The 23874-nt window shown below is 57.2% G+C and overlaps 2 protein-coding genes across 2 annotated transcripts in view; both read right to left on the bottom strand.

Annotated features, from left to right (window-relative positions):
* Positions 1-22: 22 nt before the first annotated feature.
* Positions 23-10197, bottom strand: LOC136005912 (hydrocephalus-inducing protein-like; the record flags this gene model as incomplete). Its single annotated transcript, XM_065663802.1, has 7 exons — positions 23-67; positions 6054-6446; positions 6890-7114; positions 7535-7765; positions 8014-8164; positions 8464-8627; positions 10000-10197. Coding segments are annotated over 7 exons (1407 nt in total), but the record flags the coding sequence as incomplete, so codon positions are not given.
* Positions 10198-10812: 615 nt separating this feature from the next.
* LOC136005911 (hydrocephalus-inducing protein-like) overlaps positions 10813-23874 on the bottom strand; it is a gene marked incomplete at its 5' end in the record, with an annotated part of 43467 nt that continues 30405 nt past the window's right edge. Inside the window, 18 exons of the mRNA XM_065663800.1 lie at positions 10813-10904; positions 11025-11185; positions 11544-11653; positions 12392-12550; positions 13161-13325; positions 14063-14212; positions 14608-14799; positions 14887-15014; positions 15863-15999; positions 16351-16647; positions 16846-17021; positions 17748-17839; positions 18147-18209; positions 18338-18515; positions 19283-19420; positions 20287-20496; positions 21205-21244; positions 23185-23498. Coding sequence (XP_065519872.1) covers positions 10813-10904; positions 11025-11185; positions 11544-11653; positions 12392-12550; positions 13161-13325; positions 14063-14212; positions 14608-14799; positions 14887-15014; positions 15863-15999; positions 16351-16647; positions 16846-17021; positions 17748-17839; positions 18147-18209; positions 18338-18515; positions 19283-19420; positions 20287-20496; positions 21205-21244; positions 23185-23498 — 2802 coding nt within the window. The remainder of the gene's footprint in view (positions 10905-11024; positions 11186-11543; positions 11654-12391; positions 12551-13160; positions 13326-14062; positions 14213-14607; positions 14800-14886; positions 15015-15862; positions 16000-16350; positions 16648-16845; positions 17022-17747; positions 17840-18146; positions 18210-18337; positions 18516-19282; positions 19421-20286; positions 20497-21204; positions 21245-23184; positions 23499-23874) is intronic.

Genomic DNA, 23874 nt, shown 5'->3' with positions numbered 1-23874 from the left:
CCATCCGCCCTTCTGGAGGACCTCATGGGCCGGGGGGTCTTGCCACTGGCCATGTCGCAGAGGTCGCCTGGAAGAAGCAACAGTTGGACAATCCACAACCCCAGAACCTTAAAACCCTGGACCCACGGAACCCTGGAACCCCGCAACCTCAGGCAACGGCTCTTAAAGCTCACCCAGTTCCAACCCCCTGCCACGGGCAGGGACACCTTCCACTAGGGCAGGTTGCTCCAAGCCCCGTCCAACCTGGCCTTGAACACTGCCAGGGATGGGGCAGCCACAGCTTCTCTGGGCAACCTGTGCCAGGGCCTCGCCATTCCTGGCACACCCAAAGGACACAGCTGTGTCTCCAGCCTCTGGCATCCTTCCTAAGCGGAGAACACAGGGCCTCCCCACCCTCATTCATGATTAGACCATATTTAGGCTCCATTCATAGACGTAAAACCCCACAACAAACAGACCCTGAGCCAAAACAGCCTTTTGCTCTGGGGGCAGTCCCACGAGCCACACAGACGCACCAGGCGCTACTGGCACTTCTCACCCTCTCTGCAAGGAGCCTGATGATGTTTCTAACTAAGTCAGCACAGAGTTCAAGACTCTGATTAAGAACTATAGTTTCTCAAGGCTACTTTGCCTGGCTCACGTTACAAAGATTATCTGGCAAAAACGGCTCCTTCCAGGCAGGAAATCACCCCACTGCCCAAGAGCATTTCTCCATGCAGAAGGACGCCCTAATTTTCACTTGTTAACACCCAAACTCCAGGCTCCCTCCAGGCACTCCAGGCTGCCACAGCAGGAAAAAAGCAGGAAACCATCGAAGGCACATGAGCAATTAGCTCAGAGCTACGTAAAATCCAGGATGATATTCCCTCCTGCTTCCCTGTGCTCCACATCACCTCTGCTGTGTGCACTTGCTGGACACAGCAAGACAGCATCTAGGCAAAGATGGCCATTCCCTGCCCCTCGACTGCTCCCCACACCCTGCAAGCAAGGCAATCACTTCATTCCTTTACTGCCAAGGCAGCGACAGCACGGCACGTGTTTGTGGTGCCGGGCCCTCCACGGCTTCAGGAAACAAGGCTACCGTTTCCTTTTGTCCTTGCAAGAAACTCCAGAGCTCTGCACTGCCCTACGGACAGGAGGACCTGCTGCAGCAAGAGCTGGGATTTAGAGCTGGAAATAACTCCTTTTCAAGGGAGAAACCTAATGGGGATGATCCAGCATTAAGCTGGGTTTCAGTGGTTTCTTACCGGGTCTTAAGAATAACTGCCTTATTCGTTCCAATTCTCCGAGCTGTGATTTCACTTCACTTGAAACGAACCCTGTCGTCGCCCCCACAACGCTTATTTCCAGAGGGCTTCCAACCTCCACAGCCCAGCCAGCCCAGCAGCTTCCCCCCGCGCCCTGGAGCAAGGCTCTTCCACAGCCCCAGAGCCTGCAGGGACCAGCCTCCCAGAGGAGCAGGAAAGGAGCACAACGGAGCAATCGGGCACATCTCCCTGCAGGGGCAGGACAAACCAGCCACCAGGACACAGCACCCCTCCAGCCCACCACCCCACGGCTCCCTGCTCCCCACCTCAGACAGCCAAGGCTCCCTTTGCTGCAGGACCTACAGCCTAGCTCCAAGTCTCTACCCTCACTGCAAGTTGCACGGCAATTTCAGAGCCCGTTCAAGCCCTTCTACCTGCCCAGCCCTGCTCTTAGCCCAGGGATGTTTAAATCCTGCCGGCTATCACACAACTGCCCCATCCCTGCTGCCAGCGGAGCTGCCTCCTCCCTGCCCAGGGCCAGACGCTACCTGAGCACGGGTGATTCACGCTTCTCCTGGAGGATTCCTCCGTGCGGGGCCCAGCCTTGGCTCCTGAATGCCCTCGCGCTGCTCGGCAGCTGTGGGCAGCTGCAGGGACAGGAGCCGCCCAGGGACGCCTCGGTGTGGCTCTTGCCCACCAGCACAGCAGCTAACTGCTGCTGGGCTGCCAACAGCCAGGGGAACCTGGGCAGCAAAGGACAGGGCTGGCACCTGGGCTGCCCAGCCCCTCTCCTCAACGCTCTGGCTTTGCCAGCTAGGGCAGGGTTTCACCAGCGCCTCGAGGAAGCAGAGCTCAGAGCCTGACAGTAGCTCAAGCCTGCTCCTGCCTCAGCGGCTCAGCAACTCCTGCTCTCACTGGGCCACGGCTGCTGCTCGCATTTAACAGCAGCAGCTCCCCTGTACGTCACAATAGGCGAGGGCCACACGTGGCTTCCACGGCCACCGCAGGGCCTTGCTAAAGCTACAGCCTTGCGGATCCCTGCAGCCCCCCGACGCCTTCAATGTCTCCCCCGCAGTGAAGCCCTGCACCAGGGCTAAAGTGCACCTTACAGCAGCATTTGGTCACGCTCCGTGAGCGACACATAAATTGCTGGAGACACCGCAGATGAGCCAAGAATTCCTCTGCTTCAGCGGGAAAGAAAAAAGCTTCCGCAGTGACTACAAAGCAACCATTTAATTCCTACTTTGCTGGCCCACGAGGAGCCCCGCCACACCAGGGCCATGGCCAGGCTGCCTTTGGGGTGACCCCTGTTGCTGTCCCTGGTGAGCACCCGTCGATGACTTTGTACCCATTAAGCCTGCGCACACGGGCACACGCACCACACAAGGCCACCCAACTGCCCGGGGCATCTCAGCTGCCAGGAGCTTCACACGTTTGCAGCACAGCGTTTGCCAGAAACAAAAGCTTCCCATGAGACTCGGGGCCACAGGCAAAGCAAATCCTCACACCTGCCTGGCGGGGAACGTGGAGCCCTCACTTTGAAACCAACACTCATCATCTGGGCCTTTACAACACAGGCAGGGAGGATATGAGCCCCGAGTGCTAACTGGCTCTCCAGGCAGCCAGCCTCTGGAAACACTCCAAAACATGTCCCGCACCATGTCCAGCCACGAATCCAGCTGGAAACTGGAGAGCTCAGGCAAAGACACCTCAGGCGTGACACCCCTGTGTGCTGAAGGCACCAAGGCAGAAGCTCTCTAACTAAAGGAAACCTCTTACAAAAGCTCTACCACAGCTGACATCATTAATAGGAGCCCACTAGTAGAGCTTCCTGCTATTTCCTTCATAACCTTCAACTGCCAGCCAACGCTGAGACAGCCCAAGCTCCCTTCCAGGGTCATAGAATCATAGAATCATAGAATAGTTAGGGTTGGAAAGGGCCTCAAGATCATCTAGTTCCAACCCCCCTACCATGGCCAGGGACACCTCACGCTAAACCATCCCACGCAAGGCTTCATCCAACCTGGCCTCGAACACCGCCAGGGATGGAGCACTCACAACCTCCCTGGGCAACCCATTCCAGTGTCTCACCACCCTAACAGGAAAGAATTTCCTCCTTAGATCCAATCTAAACTTCCCCTGTTTAAGTTTTAACCCCTTACCCCTTGTGCTGTCACTACAGTCCCTGATGAAGAGTCCCTCCCCAGCATCCCTATAGGCCCCCTTCAGGTACTGGAAGGCTGCTATTAGGTCCCCACGCAGCCTTCTCTTCTCCACGCTGAACAGCCCCAACTTGCTCAGCCTATCTTCATACGGGAGGCGCTCCAGTCCCCTGATCATCCTCGTGGCCCTCCTCTGGACTTGTTCCAGCAGTTCCATGTCCTTTTTATGTCGAGGACACCAGAACTGCACACAATACTCCAGGTGAGGTCTCACAAGAGCAGAGTAGAGGGGCAGGGTCACCTCTTTCGACCTGCTGGTCTCGCTCCTTTTGATGCAGCCCAGGATACGGTTGGCTTTCTGGGCTGCGAGCGCACACTGCCGGCTCATGTTCATTTCCTCATCGACCAGCACCCCCAGGTCCTTCTCTGCAGGGCCGCTCTGAATCTCTTCTTTGCCCAACCTGTAGCTGTGCCTGGGATTGCTCCAACCCAGGTGTAGGACCTTGCACTTGTCGTGGTTGAACTTCATAAGGTTGGCATCAGCCCACCTTACAAGCGTGTCAAGGTCCCTCTGGATGGCATCCCTTCCCTCCAGCATATCAACCGGACCACACAGCTTGGTGTCACTGGCAAACTTGCTGAGGGCGCACTCAAGCCCACTGTCCATGTCAGCGACAAAGATGTTGAGTAAGACCGGTCCCAACACCGCTCCCTGAGGGACACCACTCGTTACCGGTCTCCAGCCGGACATCGAGCCATTGAGCACAACTCTTTGCGTGCGGCCGTCCAGCCAGTTCTTTATCCACCGAGTGGTCCATCCATCAAATTGATATCTCTCCAATTCAGAGAGAAGGATGTCGTGTGGGACAGTGTCAAACGCTTTGCACAAGTCCAGGTAGATGACATCAACTGCTTTACCCTTGTCCATCAGTTCTGTAGCCCCATCATAGAAGGCCACCACATTGGTCAGGCAGGATTTCCCCTTAGTGAAGCCATGCTGGCTGTCACCAAGCACCTTGTTGTTTTTCATGTGCCTTAGCATGCTGTCCAGGAGAATGTGCTCCAAGATTTTACCAGGCACAGAGGTGAGACTCACTGCTCTGTAATTCCCCGCGTCTTCCATTTTCCCCTTCTTGAAAATGGGGGTTATATTTCCCGTTTTCCAGTCGTCGGGAACTTCACCTGGCTGCCATTATTTTTCAAATATGATGGCCAGTAGCTTAGCAACGTCATTCGCCAGCTCCTTCAGGACCCGCGGATGGATTCCATCAGGTTCCATGGACTTGTGCACGTTCAGGTTCTTAAGACGGTCTTGAACCAGATCCTCTCCTATAGTGGGCCTAAGGTCTTCATTCTCAAATTTTTACCTTTAAGTGGAACCGACTGAAGTCTTAACCGCGCTTTCCCAAAGAATCTTAGAGAATAACAGAATCGTAGAACGCTTTGGATTGGAAAGGACCTTAAGATCCTCTAGTTCCAACACCCTGTCACAGGGAGGGACACCTCACACAAGAACATGGTGCCCAAGCCCCGTCCAACCTGGCCTTGAACACTGCCAGGGATGGAGCATTCACCACTGCTTTGGGCAACCTGTGCCAGTGCCCCACCACCCGCACAGTGAAGAATTTCTTCCTTCTAGCTAACCTGAACTTCCTCTGTTTCACTTTAAGCCCATTACCCCTTGTCCTCTTGATACAGTCCCTGATGAAGAGTCCCTCCCCAGCATGCTGGTAGGCCCCCTTCAGATACTGGAAGGCTGCTATGAGGTCTCCACCCCGCCTTCCCTTCTCCACGCTGAACAGCCCCAGCTTTCTCAGCCTGTCTTTGTACAGGAGCTGCTCCATCCCCCTTAGCATCCTCGTGGCCCTCCTCTGGATTTGCTCCAACAGCTCTAGGTCCTTCTGTTGAGGACGCCAGAACTGTACACTGTGCTCCCAGTGGGGGTCTCATGAGAGCAGAGGAGCAGGATCACCTCCCTTGACCTGCTGGTCATGCTCTTGGTGATACAGCCCAGGACACAGGGGGTTTCCGGGCTCAAGCGCACGCTGAAGCGCCTCATGTTCCAACCCCCAGGTCCTTCTCCTCATGCTGCTCTGAATCACTTCTCTGCGCAGCCTGCAGCTGTGCCTGGGATTGCCCTGACCCAGGAGCAGGAGCCTGCACTCGGCTTTGCTGAACTTCATGAGGCTGGCCACCTCTCCAGCATGTGCAGGTCCCTCTGGATGCCATCCCTTCCCTCCAGCGCGCCGGCTGCACCACACAGCTTGGTGTTGTCTGCAAGCTTGCTGAGGGCGCTCGATCCCACTGTCTGGGTCAGCGACAAAGATGTTGAACAGGGTCTGCCCCAACACCGACCCCTGACGGACACCATTCGTCACTGGTCTCCGTTTACACATTGAGCCATTGACCGCGACTCTCTGTGTGCAGTCATCCAGCCAATTCCTTGTCCAGCGGCTGTGCATCCAGCGAATTCATGCCTCTCCCGTTTAGAGACAAGGACGTCGTGTGGGAGGATGCTAAATGAAATTTATTGGCTCCAGAGAGCACGAACGTGGCGGGAAGGGCCAGGGGCAGCTGGTCACTTGCGGGTGGAGGGCAGGCCCCGGAGGTGGTAGATCCAGGAGCCGCCAGGGCAAGAGACCACCAGCCTGCTGGTGACAGGAGCCGGGCCGCCCGTGAAGGAGACGGTGATGGTGGTGCTGCTCTTGGCGCGCAGCATCTCGGGGGCCCTGACGCTGAAGGCCGGGTGCTTTACGGCATACTGGAACGCAGTGGCCCTCGGGAAGACGTTCCTGAAGGAGATGGAGGTGGTGCCGCCGGCTGGGATGAGGAAGGGGCCCTGGGGTTCAGGGGGCAGCGCAAGGCCGATGAGTGGGATGCAGTACTGCCCGCCCAGTGCAGAGCTGAGCTGCAGCGTGGCCTTGGCTTTGCCCAGGTGGCAGGGCTCAAAGGTCACTTCCACATTCAGCTCCGAGCCCCCAGCGCTGGCGGGTGCCGCACTGATGGATTTTGCCGTCCGGAAGTCGGCACAGTCGGTCTGCGCAGGGGAAACAAGAGACCATGGGGGGTTGGTCACAACAGCAGAGCCAGCGCCTCGGGAAGAACACGATGGTCCCCTGGCCCTGGCCCGTCCCACCCAGACCATAGCCCTGGTGAGTGCCTGCGGTGAATGGGCACGAGAAGCGTGCAAACGTGCCCAGCAGGAACAACCCTGCACCCAAGCCCCAAGACTGCCAGACCTGGGCTGCAAGCGGGAAGCAAGCCCAGGCACCACGGGGCCTGAAAAGCAGCTCCAACCAGGGCAGCAGACACGGGCCCGCAAGGGAGGACAAGCCCACACTAGTGGGAAGGGCCCTGGGCTCACATGGCCACCCTGGCTCTGCCAGGCCACGCCAGAGGCACTCGGACCCCCTGGTGGAGAGGGCTGGTGCTGGCCAGAGGAGCTGCCTCCCAGCCAGAGCCCCGGCAGCCCGGGCTCACCTGTAGGAGGTACTCGGTCTCCTGCTGGGCAAAATTCCGGATTTTGGTGGTGATGGTCTGACGGGAGCCCAGCGTGGTGCGGAAATACACGGGCTTCTCTGGCCTGCTCGAGGTGGCTTTCAGCTGCAGGTTGTAAGACAGAGAGCCCAAGTCGCTGCTCTGGAGCACCAGGTGCCCCGTGCTCTCACCCGTTTTCAGGGGCTGATACTCCAAGGCAAGATCCGCCTGGGAGGAAGGAAGGAAAAAGCCACGGCGTCAGGCACAGGCAGGGAACACGTGTGCCTGAGAAGGGGGCAGCTGGTCCCTGCTCTGCTCAGGCAGCGCTTGAAGGCTGGGCTGCCTTCCCCGCTCTGACTCCCTCTCTCTCGGGCACAGCCTTGCTCCTTCTGGGGGACGGTTCACTCAGGGACAGATCCCAACAACTCAGAGCCCTCCAGCATGATGCCAGAAGCTGCCCACCCTAAAAAGCCCCTGTGCTCCCCCAGGGCACACACCACCTCCTGTCAATGCAGGCTGCAGACAACCTGGCCGCGGGATCAGGCTTGTCCTGCAGCCACTGGCTCCTTTCAGGCATCACCCTCCAAGAGCCCCCCCTCCGGCCACGAGTAGGGAGAGCAGAGTGAGGTGGAGGAGCTTTGCTCCTACCTTTGACTGTGCAGGAACAGTAAAGTGATGTGGAACGCTGACGTCCGGCACTTTGCAGTTGATGGCAAACGTCACCGGGACAGGCAGAGGGTTGTCCACCTTGACGGTGGAGAACGCTCTCTGCCGAACGGCGGTGCTCATTTCAACAGTGCCGATGGGTCCCGAAGCCATCACCTTGAAAGTCACCATGTGGAACAAGTACTCTCCGGTTGTCTCGTTGAGGAAGGTCACCTGAATCAGACAGAAAGGGAAGTGCTGCTCATTCCACACAGGAAAACAGACCCGGAAGAGCCCACCAAGCTCAGCGCCCTGCTTCCAGGAATGGCTATGAGCACCCAGCGAGGAGGAGTGCAAGACCAGAGAAAGCACCTGTGGTATTTCATAGGACCCGTGCACGTGGAGGTATGAAAACGGGCGTGTAGCTTCTCAGTGAGCCAACAGCTCCTTGAAGGGCCCTGCAGACCAGTGTCCTCACTCACCTTTGCCCTGTAGACTCCTTCTTTGTAGGAGAAGAAGGTGAGCTGGTAGTCCTTCTTCGCAGAGCTCGGCACGTCGATGTATGAACACCCCTGCAGCACGGAACTGCTTTCCAGGTTCTCTGGTTTGAGCATGTCAATAACCACCAGGAACCTGCGGGTGAGAAGGACGCAGTGAAGGTCAACAGGAAGGACTCCCATAGGATACCCATCGTGCGGGGGTACAATACAGTCCCTCTCATCCTCAGTGCCTCGGGCACAGGGCGCCAGCTCTCACCCCCCTTGGAGGAAAGCCCTCCAGGATGGCTCTGCACAGGCAGAACGTGGGTATGGCCAGACACAGCCAAGGAGAGGGAAAAGCTTTCAGGAGGGAGCTTCCAGGCACTGGAAGCTTCCTTCCTTGTGCTGCTGCAGGGATTGCTCATGAGGCCAGACTCCCTGGGCTGGACTCACCTCTGTGGTCTCTGCAGCCAGTTGGACACAGGGATGAGCTCCGTGTGGGAATTCCTGCACGGAACCTGCCGGGAAATGGCCCCTGAACACCTGGGGGCTTCAGCAGTTCCTTCCAGCTGGTAGCGTAAGCCTGTCCCGTCCGGCAGGGGGAAGAAGATGGAGCCCTACAGACAACGAATAGGGCAAGTCGGCTCTGGAGCACCCCTGGACAGTCCCACGCCTGAGGCTCTCACTGAGGCAGCTTTCAGCACGTCCAGCTGGCAGAGCTGTGACTGCAGCCCTGTCCCGCGCAGGAGGAGACAGACGCCAGCGTCGCACCTGCTCTGAGCTGCTTGTGAGCGGGTGCGTGGCCCACAGGACACGGCACAGCTACAGGACACAGAGGCATCATCTCTGGGCAAAGCAAGGAAACACGGGCCCTGCAGCAGAGCTGCTCTGCACATCCCAACACTCCCTTACTGGCCCCACTCACCTGGGCATGTCCCTGCCAGCCTGTGCTCACGCAGGGACAGCCGTGGGCAGGGGGTGGCCGTCCCTGATGAGCTCCATTGCCTCAGTCCTGCTGGCCTTAGCCCCAACAGCGCTGACCAGAGAGCAGCCTGTAAGCTGGCACAACAGGGGCCCCCAGACATGGGCCATGGAAAGCTCATATCCATGCTCATTCTGGGTGCCCGTGCATCCCAGACACCTGCCTCTGCCTCCACAGCAGCTGAAAGCTGCAAGACTCCTCACGCAGGCTGTACGTTAAAGAGATGCTGAGCACGTGCGACCCTAAGGGCACAGATCTGCTGAGCACCCTGGAGACTTGAGGCCAGAAATCTCTGACCTGGCCCACTGTAAGGCCAGCTGGAGCGGGACAAGGAGCGCGACAAGGACCCGGCAGCTCCAGCACCACAGAGCCCTTCTGAACTGACCCCTTGGATTTAGGAGCTTGTTGCTGGCCTGGCACAGAAAACATTGCAGAGGGGCCAGTCACCCCCATGTGCCCAGCCTGAGACCTGCAGGAAGGGCTCCTCCCAAAGCTCCTGCATGACCCTCAAGAGATCTCTCTCGTTTCCCACCTGCCTGCTCACGGCCAGGACGGCACTGACAAACTGCAGGGCAGCTTTGCCCTTCTTGCTCCCTGCAAGCTGCAGAAGGACACCAGCCAGGTGCTGCTGGCAGAAGTGGTTGTGCCCGGGGCTTGGAGAGCCTGTGCAGCCCGTGCGCTGAGCATGGGGGTCTCTGAGCCCCCTGGGCTGCCACAAGCAGCGACCCAGAGCTACGCAGAACAAACTTCATTTCTTGGCCTGCAGAAAGCCTGGCTTTTTACGTTAGCTGCTCCAACACGTTTGGTGCTCAGTCCCGACTTCCCATCTGCCCTTTGCCCGTGCCTGGCCCCCAGCCACCACAAAACCCAGCTTCCAACAGAGAGCACAGGACACCTTCAGCTTGGACAGGACCTCCAAAGGTCATCTCGGCCAACCTCCTGCCCAAAGGAGAGTGACCTACGAGGGTCATGCCACGAGGGTCAGCACGCTGGCACAGCTCACCTACCTGATGCTTCTTGTTCCCACAGCTCATGGTTAGGGGTCTGTAGGTGACCTGGTAGGCCTTTTCTTTTTGCCTGGCCTCCAGATGGATAAATTCAGGCCCTTTCCAGTATTTCCCCTCAACAATGGGCTGCAGGGTCCAGGCCTCGCTGCTCGGGTTCGACAGGAGGATGGTCTGGCTCTGCTTCTCACGCACATTGCAGCTGAAAGTCAGGGTCTGCAACAGAGGAGCACAGAGGCTGCGGGGTCGTACCCACAATCCTTGCCACTCTTCTCACGCTGGCTCTACACCAGGACCTGGAGCACGGGGAGCAGCTTTTCCTTGTCACATGCAAAAATTACACTTTGGCCACAGCTTTTGGAGTAAATCAAGCTGGTTGTTCTTGAAGAAGGGAGCAGAACAAGCCTTTCGCATGCTGGGTGAAAGGAAACTTCAGGGGAGTCCTGAAAGGAAACTGCTGTGCAAGGACAGATCTGCAGCCACACAGCCCTTTCCTTCATGGGCAGGATGAAGAGGAGCTCCATGCTCTCTTTGGGAGCAAGAGCCAACTGCTCCCAAGCTACCCCCTCCCAGGGGCTGGATGCAGATGCCTTGCCCCTTCCTACTGCTGAATGCCCTCCCCTGGCCCGGCACGGGGGAGAAGTGTGGCTGCGGGTGCAGTGCTGGGATACAGCGGGGTGGCTCTGTGGGGAGGGCTCTCAGGAGAGCCCGGCAGGGTGCTCCCACGGCACGGGTGCTACAGTGCAGAGCCAGGACAACCGAGCTGCTCACTGGAGGAGCAACACCTCGAACAGGGGAGAAAGGCAATGAGAGGGCTCAGGAACTCTGGCAGTCCTGCCCAGCACTTTCTCTCTGGGATACCCCGGCACAAGCCAGTCTGCGCTCGCAAGTGTCCTTCAGTTCCTGCCCTGGGAGAGATGTGGCGCAAATGCTGGGGTCCAGGGGCCCATCCTGTCCCTGCTGCGTTACCTCTCTGGTGCCAGGGGCCTCCACGCAGGATCCTGATAGCGTAAGGCGGAGCGCCTCGCTGCCCGGGATGAAGCACCGCAGCCCCTCGTACTGGACAGCCTGGCTCAGCTTCGAGGGGCGGAAGGTCACAACGAAGGGGACATCCACCCCTGGCCTGATGTAACCCTTTGTGGGGCTGATAGCAAAGTCCGGCTGGAAGCTCTCCACGTCCCACAAAAACCTTGCCAAGGAAAGCACAAGGACAGGAAAGAAGGATTAGCCACGGGGAGCTGTCAAGGCAGGGTAAGTCTCAGCGTGAGGCTCTCCGTCTCTGGTGGGCTTTCCCACCACATCTCAGGCCTGATGCTGAGCCACCTGGCAATAAGGCTTCAGGCTGGGCAGGACCCACTGCACCCATCTCTAAATGAGCTTTTGCTCGTACCCCCTTGCTAACTGCCAGGGCCTGACTGCACGGCCATGGCTGCACGACTCTCCAGCGGGATGGAGAAGCAGAGAGGAGCTATCTGGGCACACTACGGCTCCTCACAACCCTCATCCAAGCAATCAGCCCTCAGAGAGGCGGGGGGGTCCTGCTTTACCTGACTCCTGCGTCGCCCGCGTTCCGCATGACGACGCGCCGGCACGTGTAGCTCTGCCGTACCACGGCTCCAAAGCTGAGCTGGTCCTGGTCCAAGCTCACGAGGCTGCCCTGGCAGGAGCCCCGCACCGCAAAGAGGGAGCGCACCAGCCCGCGGCACTCCAGCAGCACTTCCCCGCTGAACGGCTGCATGCGGCGCTTCGGGGAGAAGGTCACCTCCACTTTGCAGGTGTCTCCTCTGGCCTTCAGCTTTAGCTCCTTGCTGGGCTTCAAGCACAGAACCTACCCGAAGAGATGAGTGGAGACTATTTCATCTGGCAAGCCAGCTGCGGAGCCTCCCTCACCAGACTCAGGGAAGAGGCTTCCAATTCCTCTTCTGTCCGCACCAACACTGACCCAGTCCCACTCATTCCCTCGTAGGCATTCCTAGGTAATACCAAAGGTGTTTTCTGCCATGTGTCCACCTGGTCACGGTGAGGTCACCTCTGCCTTCTAAAGCTTTCATGGAAGTTCCAACAGAGCTGTAACCCTCCCTCTTTCAAGATTCACCTCCCTCGCCTTTCCAGATCTAAAATATGTGGCTGCATCCTGACCTATGCGTCTAAAACAGCTTAGAGGAATTGTGCCGCCTTCTCACTTGTGGCTCTCGGGGAGTCCTGGCACCCCGCTCAGCTGAAGCATTCACACTGCAAGCATCTGCTGGCAGAGCAGTGCCAGCAGGGAGGACGGGGCAGGCACAGGCAGCCAGGGCAGCCCACAGCTGTCATTAGCTACTACCTCCCACCCACAGCAGCTCATCGCTCCCTGCAGGCACGCTAAAGTGCTCTGCAGAGAAGGAATGGCACTTACCCCAGCTTCCTGCAACTCTGGCACGGTGGATGTGACTCCGAGCTTAAAGGCGAGAGGGCCTTCACTCTTGTTGGCTATGGTGACGATCTTCTTCACCGTCTGCCCAATGCAGATGTTTCCTAGCTTCACCACCTTTCCTGGTGGATGCACAACGTCAACCTGAGGCAGGAGGGATTGATATCAAGCCAAAGGAAAGAAGGAGAAGAGGTTTTCTGCCACTCTCGTGGCAGAAACACAAACCATGCTAGGCTGGGGAAGAGATGAGGAAATGAGAAAACCATGCTGGTTGCCACCTGCACTTTTAGCATTTGGATTTCATCTCACCTTCATTTCTATGCCCCTTCCTTGGGCCTCAACAGTCAGCTTCTCAGCCGGGGCACACGGAGGCAGCAACAAGCTGTTGTGGCTGTTGTCGTCTTTAGGTGTCCGTAGGAGCTGCGCACAGAGGGAAGAGAAACCACAGACAGCATGAGTTTCTGGACCTTCACCACGTGAACAGACTCCCCAGACGAGCCATCCCCTCCCATATTCTTTCCCCCCAGTGGCAGGGATTATCCAAGTCCCTCCACAGCCTGCCAGCAGAGCCGGCTAACCCTGGAATGCCACCGGGCTTTGCCCTGCGCGCTGCCCCCGTCTCCCTGGCACAAGCCTGGGAATGCTGGAGCGCTGGGAATCTCCAGGAGCGTGCACAGACCTTCCCCCTCACCTGCTCCTCAGCAAGGTGCTGCTGGTCAAACTCCAGTGAGTAAACCCCACAGGGGTTCTTCACCACCACTGTCCCCTCTTCCCCATGGCTCTGTGGCAGCAGCGGTCCCAGCTCGAGCTCTGCGGGGCTCAACTCCAGCCGTGGCTCCAGACCACATCCCAAGACCGGCACCCGCAGGCGTTGGCTGCTCTGGCAAATCTGGATCTGCAGCTCGCCCCGGTAGCACTTCTGCAAAGAAGCAGCACAGAAAGCTCCTCCGTGAAGCCCCAGGTGACAGCGCCTCCAAGGCAACAATCGCCCCAGGGTCAGGGGTCTTCTCAGCACCTCTAAGCTGAACCCAAACCAGGCAGTTACTTAGAGCAGGGGCTACAGCATCTGCATGGCTCTGAGTAACTGCGGTGAGTCCTGCTCGGGAGTGTAACTGCGCAGTTGGCTACCAGATGGATCTAAAACAGCCTATCAGAGGTTTTCACCTAGTCGTGGGGGAGCGCAACGCACGTGAGAAAAGTCTGCTTTCTCAGACACAGTCCTGGCGCTGCAGCACCGGGCAAACATCAGCTGTGTGAAAGAGGCAGCTGAGCTCTCACTGGACAGAAATAAGGATCGTCTTCTCTGCTCAGTGCTTGGCTCTGGTCAAAGCCAGACACGAGACGCTGAAATCTCCACGAGCAATTGAAAGATCCCTGCGACTGTCCCCAGCCATGGAAGCACTTGGGTCCATCCTGTCACACGCTGCCAGTTTCCAAGTCACGGTGGCCACATGCAAACTGCCTTTGGGAATGCTCCACCATTTAAGCTGACTCCCAAACTGCGTGGGACCGTGCAGGGGAAACTGAGGAACGGTGGGCACAGGGCTGGCAGAAAGCTCCACGCGGAGGCAGAGCTCATTCCCCGCTCCCTGTGCTGGCCTCCCCTTACCACACTGCCCTGACAGTCCTCCTGGGGGTGACACCCACCAAACTCACCTCTTCCGTGGGTGAAAAACGGACTTGGACATGGCACTGCTGTCCTGGAGCGAGGGTTCCAGCTGAGGGCAGCACCTCAAAGCCACAGGGCGCGGGCCTCATCTCCTCCCGCAGCTTGTCATGCTCGCTCGCTGGCAGATGTTTGTCCACCTGCGCACAGAAACCAGTCGTGTGAGGTCTCCTTGGTCTGCGAGGACAGACCCTCGGTTCCTGCAGTGCTCCGAGATGCTGGCATGGTGCAGGGAGCACCTTCATCCCACCCAGACGTGGCCACCCCTGCCTAGAACTGGAGGGCAAACATGTTGGCAGGGCAGGCAGATGGGGAGGCAGTGTCCTCGGAGGGGGAGGAATGGGTGAAGATGGCAGAGAAGTGAAGCGTCAGCTAGTGAGCAGGCCCAGGTGAACCAGCCTTGCTCTGTACCCTCAAAAGCTTCCTCAAGCGAGCTGCAGCCCAAGTGCTCAGGCAGCCAGAGGGGCGGGAAAGCCAAGAGAGGCAAAGAAAACCCAACCGAGAAGTTGTGTGTTACACGTTGTCTGTGCTTTACCTCCTTAACAGCCTCATTCATGCTCATGGACCATTTACAGGGGACCTGGGACGTGTTGTGGAGCTGGATGGTTTCTTCCTGCCACTGCCCACACTGGACAGAGGAGAACTCCAGCCTGTCCCTCGAGAGGCAGAGGGACGGCTCAGCCACAATGGCACGCAGGCGGACCTGGAACGTGGGGCCTCCTCTGACCTAGAGAAGGACAGAGCATCCAGTTGAGAGCCCGGCTGACACTCGCTGCTGTGCCCAACCTGCTGCCTGCCCCACAAGCTGGCCTACCTTGATGGGCAGGAGCACATCCACCTTTCCCAGGGGCACGTTGGCACTTTGTGGGTCGAAGCACACTTCAAATGTCTTGGTCTCACAGCAGGGCAGGCGCTTCACAAGGTCCAGGCACACGCTGAAGCCTGAACACAGGAAAATCAAGCAGCTGAGATACACAAGCAACAGGAAATGGCTCAGAAGCACGGCAAGGCCACAGGGGTGTCCTGGCTGGCAGCTCTGTGAAAGACCCCTTTCCATCTCCAGAGAAGCTGCTCTGCTCCCCTTGTCACTGCCCAAAGCAAAAGGATTTTCACAGCCAGAATCCAGGGGTTGCAGGGTAAAAACAAACCACATTGGTTGAGGAGCTCCAGCAATTCCTTCAGCAGGCATCTCAGGGAAGGACGCATACACCTCTCCAAAGGACAATTTCCAACTAAGATACCAAATGCTGTGGTGTTCCCTGGACAGCGGCTTAGAAGAGACGCCTGGCCACCCGTCACAGACAGCAGTCCCCGTGTGACGGAGCTGCAGCCTTACCCCAAGGCCTCTTTGCGAAGCCTGTTTCGATACGGCACAGGATCCCACAGGCCGTTCAATAAGGCTGAGCAGAAGTGCTCTGGCACTAGGAACTCTAAATAAAGCACTTCCGAACCACAGAGGGTCCATCTGGCTGCAACATAAACCCTCAGAGTGCACAAAGAAACTCTGATGGTGCTCACGGGAGCCAAGAGCAGTAGATGCTGAGAGGCGATCATTCTGATCAGCCCATCTGGCCCCTGCAGTGACTTTTTAGGGCAGCCACAGGCAGACCAGGTCTCTGGGCACTGCTCGACAGAATTCAGGCTCTTGAACAGGGCACCGGCCAGAGGGGTACTAAGGAGGAAAAAGCTGCCCAAGGAAGTACTCAAATCTCCCCATGCCCAATGGCTCCAGCTGATGTGGCAGAGACAGCCCCTTCAAGCCCCCGTGAAGCCTCTTTACCACTGGTTACCTGTGTTATACAGGACATATCCATCGGCCTTGAAAGATGCAGGGAAGTGCCCGGTGTTGGTGAGCTTCACCATGTGTGTGTGGATGTCACCGGGAACGACATAGCCAAGGTCCAGGACGTATTCGGGCAGCTCAGCTCTGAAAGGAGGAGGAAGGACACTCTGTAAAGCCCAGCATGGCGTGGGGTGGAGAAGCAAATGGAGTGGATAATTCTGTATCCACTGCTGTGAAAACTCAAGCCAAGCCCAGGAAACCCAAGGCCTGACCTGAGCACCCAGTAATAAGACTTGGCTAAGTCATGGGGAGTGCAGGGCCTAGGATTTATCAGCCACCAACGGGATCTTCGAGTCAGTTTAAAGCGGGTACTGGACACAGTTCCTATGCTGTGAAAAGCCATTGCAGAGAAGTCCACTGCGTCTCCACGGGTCTCAATGAAACTGCTAAGCTGGTGTCCGGCCCAAGCCTGAAACTGCTTCAGGACCTTCTCACAGGATTTCCTTGCAGAGGATACCTCCACTGCTCTGCAGCCAGATCTGTCCCCAAAGCAGCGCTTGAGAGTATCGCGTGCAGTAACCAACAGTACAAGATTGCTGTGAAGGTCTTTTTGCAGGCAATCCCACTTGGAAAAGCACATAAGGGATCTGGACCATTCTCTGCTCTTCCTGCTTAGTGGGGTCTGCTTCTCGGCACAAAGACACCGGCTTGGAGATGCCCCTTTCACAGCTGGTCAGCAGGGGTGGTGCCTGTGCTGTCTGCAAGGGCTTGCTGGTCTGCACCCCCTCAGCTCTGAGAACAGAACCCAGCAACTGTGGGGAGCGGAGCACCTCCAGAGCTCAGGGTAGCACTGTGCAAGTGAGGACACCAAGCTGCCCACAGGGAGCACGGCGTAGCTCTCAGCATCAGGCCCTTTCTGAAGTCTTCAGCTATTCCCAACTCTGAGACACAAGGAGCTCTCAGGGGCAGGGCTGCACTGCTGGCTGTTACCCTCGCGGCCCCTGGAGACAGGCTACAGGAGTCCCTACTAACTTGAGAAGCCTCCGATGGACACGCTGGTGAAAGGCAGTGTCCTCCGGGGGACGGGAGGCGAGAGCTTTCTGCTGCTCCAGGGCATGTTCCTCAATCAGCATCTCCTCCATCTGCATCTGCAGCTGAGCATCCCACTGAGGAAAGGAAAGACAGGGGCTGGTTAGCCAAGGTCCTTCCCAAGGCACAAGCTTGTCTCGGGTGGAGGATCCCACCCTGCTCTTGTTGAGAGGGGCGACGGAGTCAGTCTGTCTCACTGGTCGGTGTCTGTGACACTTCCTGCTCTCTCAGGCAGGATCATATCCCCACAGAAATGAACTCCAGTGTCTCTGCCTGCCCAGTTATCAAAGCTGATCTGGACAGACACACAAACAAGCCAGAAACCTTCCAAAGCTCCAAGTATGTCCCTGCCTCCAGTGAGTGCCAAAGCAGCCTGGACAAAAGCTCTCCTGGAAAGGGAACCATGAGAGAGCTGGAGCCTCCTGGAGATACAGAACACAGCACAGCCTCAGGCTGCATTCAGGCTGCTGCTTTACGCTCTGTAAACCTGGCAGGGCTTGGCCGGTGAGCAACAAACCCCCCAGCACCGCCCTGTGTGTCCTTCAGAGCACCAGAAACCCAACTGCCCGAGCACAGCTTTCAGCATCTCCCTGGGGCAGTCAGGAGCTGGCGCATCGCCACGAGGGACAACTCCCAGAGGTGGGCAGCCCAAGGGGCACGCTGAGCTGACACACTCCGTGGCCAGGGGTGTGCAGGGAGGTGCCCAGTGCCGGCAGGGCCCTGGGCAGCTGCCGTGGGGCGCAGGGGCTCCAGTGTCTCGCAGGAGGGTGGCACGTGCGGGACAGGGCAGCAGCTCTACTCACCACGGTGCCTGAGTCGTCCACGCGGGGCTCGGCTGCCACAGCCTCCCCCAGAGCAATGGCCTCTTCTCTCTGGCTGCCTTTGTCCAGCTTTTCTTTGGCCTTTAGGAGGATCTTCTCATATTTGGCGTTGCCTGAAAGCACAGGACACCACCCATAGCAGTGGGGCAGCACAAATCCCACGGAAGACGGGAAGCCCCATTCCCCCGACACCCAGACACAAACTGCTCCAGCAATGTAGGGAAAGGAGATCCTGCTGCTTCTCACCCCCACCCGTCTTTCTCGCCACACAGGAGCATCTCAGCCCCACAGCGTGATGCAAACCCAACCCCTGTCAAAATCCCTGCCAGCCTCTATTACAGCTTTCCCAAGCTTTTCTGCCCAGCCATCATCTTCCCAGACCTCTTGGCAAGCTGTGCACGATGGTTCCTGTGGCAAAGCCCACATGGGCTCGTCTGCCAGAGGCTAAAGAAGCAACCAGAGGGCTGACCCTGTCTGACAGCCCTGAAACCTCCAGGCCTGCTGGAGGTGCCTGTGAGCTGCCCTGTGGGCATATGGCATGGGGGAAAGCCGAGCAGACAGGCAGTGCTCACCTTTGATGTTCCTGGGCAGGTCCAAGTGGATCCTGGGAAAGGTCCCCTCTCCTTTCAGGGAGATTTTTTCTGGCTCCAGGTGACCCAGTTGGATCTGGAAAGCCCTGCAGAAGACTCCAGGCACTCCTGGCAGGTAATACACTTTCAGCACTTGCTGCTTGCCAGGTTCAACGTAACCCTGCAGGGCACACAAGAGGGAGGGACGCAGTGTACCAAAGAGGATTCACTGGAGGGATGGCTCACATGACAGACGCGCTGAGAACACAAGACAGGTTCTCATACATAAGGAAACATCAGACATCACCACCTCCAGCTTTCCTGTATCCAAACGCCTGAGTCTCACAGCTCTTCTGCTCACAGGGTTTACCCTCTGCTAGCCAGAGCCAGGCACAACAAACCAAAGCTCTTTCACCAGCTGCTCTGGAAGAACGGAGAAGGGCCTCTGCTTCCAGCAGGGCCAGCAGCTCCTGGCAGCAGCTTGCAGGAGAGGACATCAGCATGTCACCCCTCAGACGGACAGGCACTGAGGAAGGTGGAAGCCACTTGGCCCTTTGGCTTCCTCTTCCCATCGCAAAAGGGCACCAAGACAGGAACACTGCTCCAGCTCTAAGACACCCAGGCAGGATGACAAGCTGGGATGGAGTGATGCTCCAGTGATGGCACAACCAGAGAGCTCAGCACTCAGCTCCAAAGAGCTCCCGGAGCACTCGTGCCTCCCACTGGTGCTTGCTGTAGGACAGCAGAGCCAGCGGCGCCCAAGGACAATCAGGGGCTCCGTTAGGATTCTGCTCGATGGACCTCCTCTGCCTCTGCAACAGTCGCTCACAGCCCTGTCTCTCCTGGCTGGTTTTGGACGGGGCTTGTGTGTTCATTCTCCCTGTTTTCCCCCAAAGCGCTCTCCTGGGCAGCCTGACACAGGCCGGGTGAAGCCCTTGTGCTACTCACCCTGCTGGGCACGACCAGGGGCACGCCAGGCAGAGGGCTGGCTGCAGTGCCTGTGCCGGGGCTCAGCACCGCAAAGGCAAATCCCAGCTTCCCGCTGTTTTGCAGGGTCAGCGCTGCTTCCGTGACTTTGTTAAACACCTGAGCAGAGGACAGAAGAGCAGGAAGTTACAGGCACACGTCTGCTGCCAAGAATTTCATTCCTCTTCCATCGGGTTGAAAGCAAAGGAACACAGCCCAGAAGCAGGGAGCGCACAGGAGAGATGGGCACTGGGCTCTCTGGGTTAGCCTGGGCAGCCCGCGGCCACAGGGTACCCCTGGGCCCTACACAGGAACAGCTATTTGTGGCAGAGGTGCAATAGCAACCATGGAAAGATCAGTAATAAAGCAAGTAGGGGACACAAGCTCTCTGCACTTGAAGGTGTCACCCAACTGCGAGCTGAAACACAGGAGGAGGCACTGGGGCATTTCAGGAGAAAAGGCACCTGCACACAAGTATTTGTGGGCACAACACAAGCCAAAAGGGAGGGACAGAGGGCAACGCACACAGGGCCAACAGCTGGAAACAGCTGTGGGGGTTGTAACCGGAAAGAAGTACAGTGAGGGTTATTCGGGGACATTCTATCCGGCTACGGTGACTGGAAGCCCAGGTCAGCTGCCTCCTTGGTTGATGAATCAGGAGCATTAAAAGAGAGCACCTCATTTGGGCTTTAGGAGCAGATCAGCGGATGGATGTCTCAGGGACACATCCCTCTGCAGACCACCACTGGGATCCTGCCTGCCCCAGGAGGCAGCGTTAGTTAGAGGAGGGATTCCCAGCTTTGGGCTGGGCTGGGGTGGAGATGGCCATTAAACGCCAGCTTGGAGGTATCCCCCAAACGCTGGACTTCCAAGCCACAGAGCCAGCGAAGCAGCTGGGAAGGGGGGAGAGCCCTGGACCCGGGTGGGCAGCAGCCCACCAGTCATGCTTGGAGGCAAGGAGCACTGACAAGAGCAGCGTGCGGTACCTGCAGCCCGCAGTCGATCTCGGTGGTGTCCAGGAGGTAGCTGATGCGCGAGGCCTCCCCACGCAGAGCCACCTCGTAGCTCGGGCCTCCCTCTACCCTGCACAGCGCCGTGACCTGGCTGACGGTGTTGGCGTGGCCGAAGAAGGAGAAGCAGACGCGCTGGCTCTGGCCCGGCTGCAGCTCACCGTGCAGCGGCAGGATATCGAAAACCTGCAGGCAGGGAGGAGAGATCCACACGTGGAGCACGGGACTGATGCAGGAGAGCAGCCTCAGCTTGGGCCAAAGGACAGACGTGGCTGCAGGGGCCTCTTCCTCAAACACAGGCAACATCCTCCTCATCTCACACTGCAGCCGTTCCACTCACCAACGGAGAGACCATGGGGAAAACCTTCTCCCACAGTCCCAATTAATGCAGTAGCTAATACACTACATTCATTTGTGGTGTCTCCTGGCAGCAAGAAATTCTCTCTGCTGCAGAACTTGCCTTCAAAAACACCTTTTCCTGCCCTCAGAAGAACACGAGACTGGGAGCTGAGAGCCTGTGGAGCCGGGGGCAGGATCCAGCCCAGCTCCTCGCACTCCTCATGCTTTTCCCTGTCTCTGATTCACATCCTGCTCTCTCCAGATGCTGCAGCAACTGCTGCCGCAGCAAATGCTGCTGCAGCAAATGCTGCTGCAGGAATTTCTTACCCACCACTAGATGAGGACCAAGATGGATAAAGTCCTCCATAGCTGCCGCACAAGGAATGTTCTTGACCAGCCCTATAACACCTCCCATGTGGCCTCTCCAATGACCAGCGATGCGCTTGTTATGACATGAGGCCACTCTGGGAGCAGCACCCAGGACACCAGTGGGAGTGGGAGCACGTAACTGCTTGCTACACTGGAAATGTGGAAGTGAGACAGATTCCCACTTACCTCCTCCACACCCAAGGCGAGGGGCTCTGTCTCCATGAACCTGGAAAAAGAACAGACCTTTGCTCAGGGACCTTGCAGTGGGAGGGAGGGAAGTCTGCACAGCAGCTCCTCGGCAGGATGGGGCCCCTGCGGGGGCATCAGTGGTGTGAGCTCAGCAATGAGCTCCAAAACTGGGATGGAGCAGGTCAACGCCTGGCAATGACACTGCTATAGCAGCGCTGCAGGCAGCTGGCAACTGCTTGCCTCCAGATCTGCTATCTCCTGCTGCGTGATTCTGAAGATCCATTCCGTCACTGGAGAAAACACCTTGGTGCAAAGGCTTAGCTCAGCTTTGAGCTCTCAGAGGTCCAAGGGCTGAGGCTTAGGGTTAGTCTGTCTCTAACCACGTGGGTCTACAACAAGAGTAACCACGAGAGATTCGTGCCTCAGAAGTCAGAGAAAGGGCACACGTTGGTCTACACTGCCTATGTCCAGCCACACAGCAACAGTTGGATTGTGTTGCTCATATGATCACTCTGCCCCAGGTAGCAGCAATGACCAAAGAGCAAGGAGGAAAGAACGGGCTGGACAATTAGAAAGAAAAAAATGTAAACACACAAAGTCTTGTTGAGGCAGAGAAACAGCATTTTTCTCTCCTGACCAAAATAAACGTGCGCGACTGATCCTGGGAGTCTCTGATGACCAGCTCCAGCAAGGTCCCAGGTAGGGAAAGTTCCAGTCTTTGATCTCCCCTTCATGAGACCTGATGCTTGATTCCCTCCATGTCAGACTGAGTTAGAGCTGATGATTTAGAATACCAACAGTGCTTAGTGTGGACCAGAAATAACATCTGACACGCTGCCCTTCTGCAGGCTCCTAATGAACACTTTGAGTGTTTGGTGGTAACACCTTGGAGACCATCTTCATTTCCAGCTCTGGCACACAGCATCCCATGGTGTCTGCTGAGCGCCCCGGAGTGCCCCAGTGCCCTGGTCGTCTCCCCCAAGCCCTCCTAATAGCCACAGCTCATCTCCAGTTCCCAAGAGGTCACCTCCTCCGAGTCAGATCCCAATTCCCTTCACACAGCTGCTTCTTGATCGTTTCCCTTGTTTGTAATAACAGCGCTTCAGTGCCACGTGGTGAACTTTGCTGCGTTTCCTAGGGCATTACGGAAAACCATTTGCTACCGTCCTTCAAACTGCCCAGAGCAGACTTTTGTGCTATGCAGAGAAGCCGCAGCAGAAGGAACACTAGGAATGTGCTTCTAGATGTGCTTCAGCACCACTACAAGTTTGCTCTTGGCCTTGGAAACCATAGACCACCACTGCATGGTCCTCCTTCCCAGGGATGTCCATACAAGGGCTCCCTCCAGCATCTACAGCTGGACCTAAAGTCACAGCAGAACCTGCCATTCCTCACTAAAACTCTACATAGCTCTTCTGTGAATGTGACGTGCAGTTCAAGAGATGAACACTCACTTCAAGGGGCTGTTTGCCTCAGGCCACGAAGATCTGAGAAAGCAGCTTTCTACATCAGCCCTCCTGCCCCCAGGAACCCATACAGGCCTACAGCAAAGCAGAGCAAGGGACTGCGACAGCAGTGTGTCACTCTGATGGCAGTGCCTGGGTAGGATCTTAGTACAAAATGACAACAGATGGGCTTAGCAGGGAAGGACACCTTCTACATCCGCTTCTCCAAGTGCCGAAGCATGGCTTTGCAGCTGCAGAGATAAAGCAGGACTCCAGCTTATGGCTATGTGAAAAGGGTCAGTAGTGTCCTACAGTCCCAGCCTGGCTGGAGAATGCTGTCTCCTTCCCAGCATCAAACCGGCGGAGATCACCTGTTCCCTGAGCACCTTGGCTGAGCACAACTCAGAGGTGTGATTTCCTCAAGGGAAGGTTGAAAACAATTTGGCAGATCAGGCAAATGGCCTCGGGCTTTGCAAACCACAAACAGGACATCAGGAAGAAGAGCTTCCAGGAGAGGGAGAGGTGCGCATACCTCACTGGGTTCACCTGGCTGTCCTTCAGGAATGCCCAGTGGTACTGGACAACCAGTGGGCTGCAGTTGGTCATCTCCATGTAACGCACATCCTTGCTGTCATTCAAGATGCAGCCAAAGTCAACGGCCGTGGTCTGGATCTGGAGATTCGGGAAGTAGACTTCTCCCCGGACGGTGACCTGCTCTTCGTGAGGATGCTCCAGGAACTTGATCTTCAGAGCCTTCTCCGCTGCCCGGATAAGCAAATCCTCCTCATAAGCAGGGTTAAATCCGATGCAGAGTTGAAGTTCCTCCCCTGTCCTCAGCTTCATGGGCTGCAAGGAGATGAAGAGAAAATGTTCAACGTGTGACCCCAACACGGGCTTCTCGCTTCATCCTTCATTTTCTTCACGCTGTCTGACCAAGCACCGCACTTTTTTCTGAAGCTGCCTGAGGCTCACGGTTCTGTGCTCTGCACCAATACAAGAGGAAATCCACGTTGGTCTCCTGAATTCTGGAGCCGCAGAAGCCACCTGCTAAACACAACCAAAGCAGCACTCTGGCACCCAGGCCTTCGCCCTCACTCTGGAGGAACTCCTTTAGCCTGCAGCACAGCGGTGGCTGCACCTCTGACAACACGTGCACTGCAGAGCCCATGCCCAACACCTTCCGCACACACCAGGGCAGGAGCCAGACAGCAGCTGGAGAAGC

This window comes from Lathamus discolor, chromosome Z (genome assembly GCF_037157495.1).
Source record: "Lathamus discolor isolate bLatDis1 chromosome Z, bLatDis1.hap1, whole genome shotgun sequence".
Lineage (NCBI taxonomy): Eukaryota > Metazoa > Chordata > Aves > Psittaciformes > Psittacidae > Lathamus > Lathamus discolor.
Note: the sequence above shows the minus strand (reverse complement) of the source record. Positions and strands in the feature narration are given on the sequence as shown.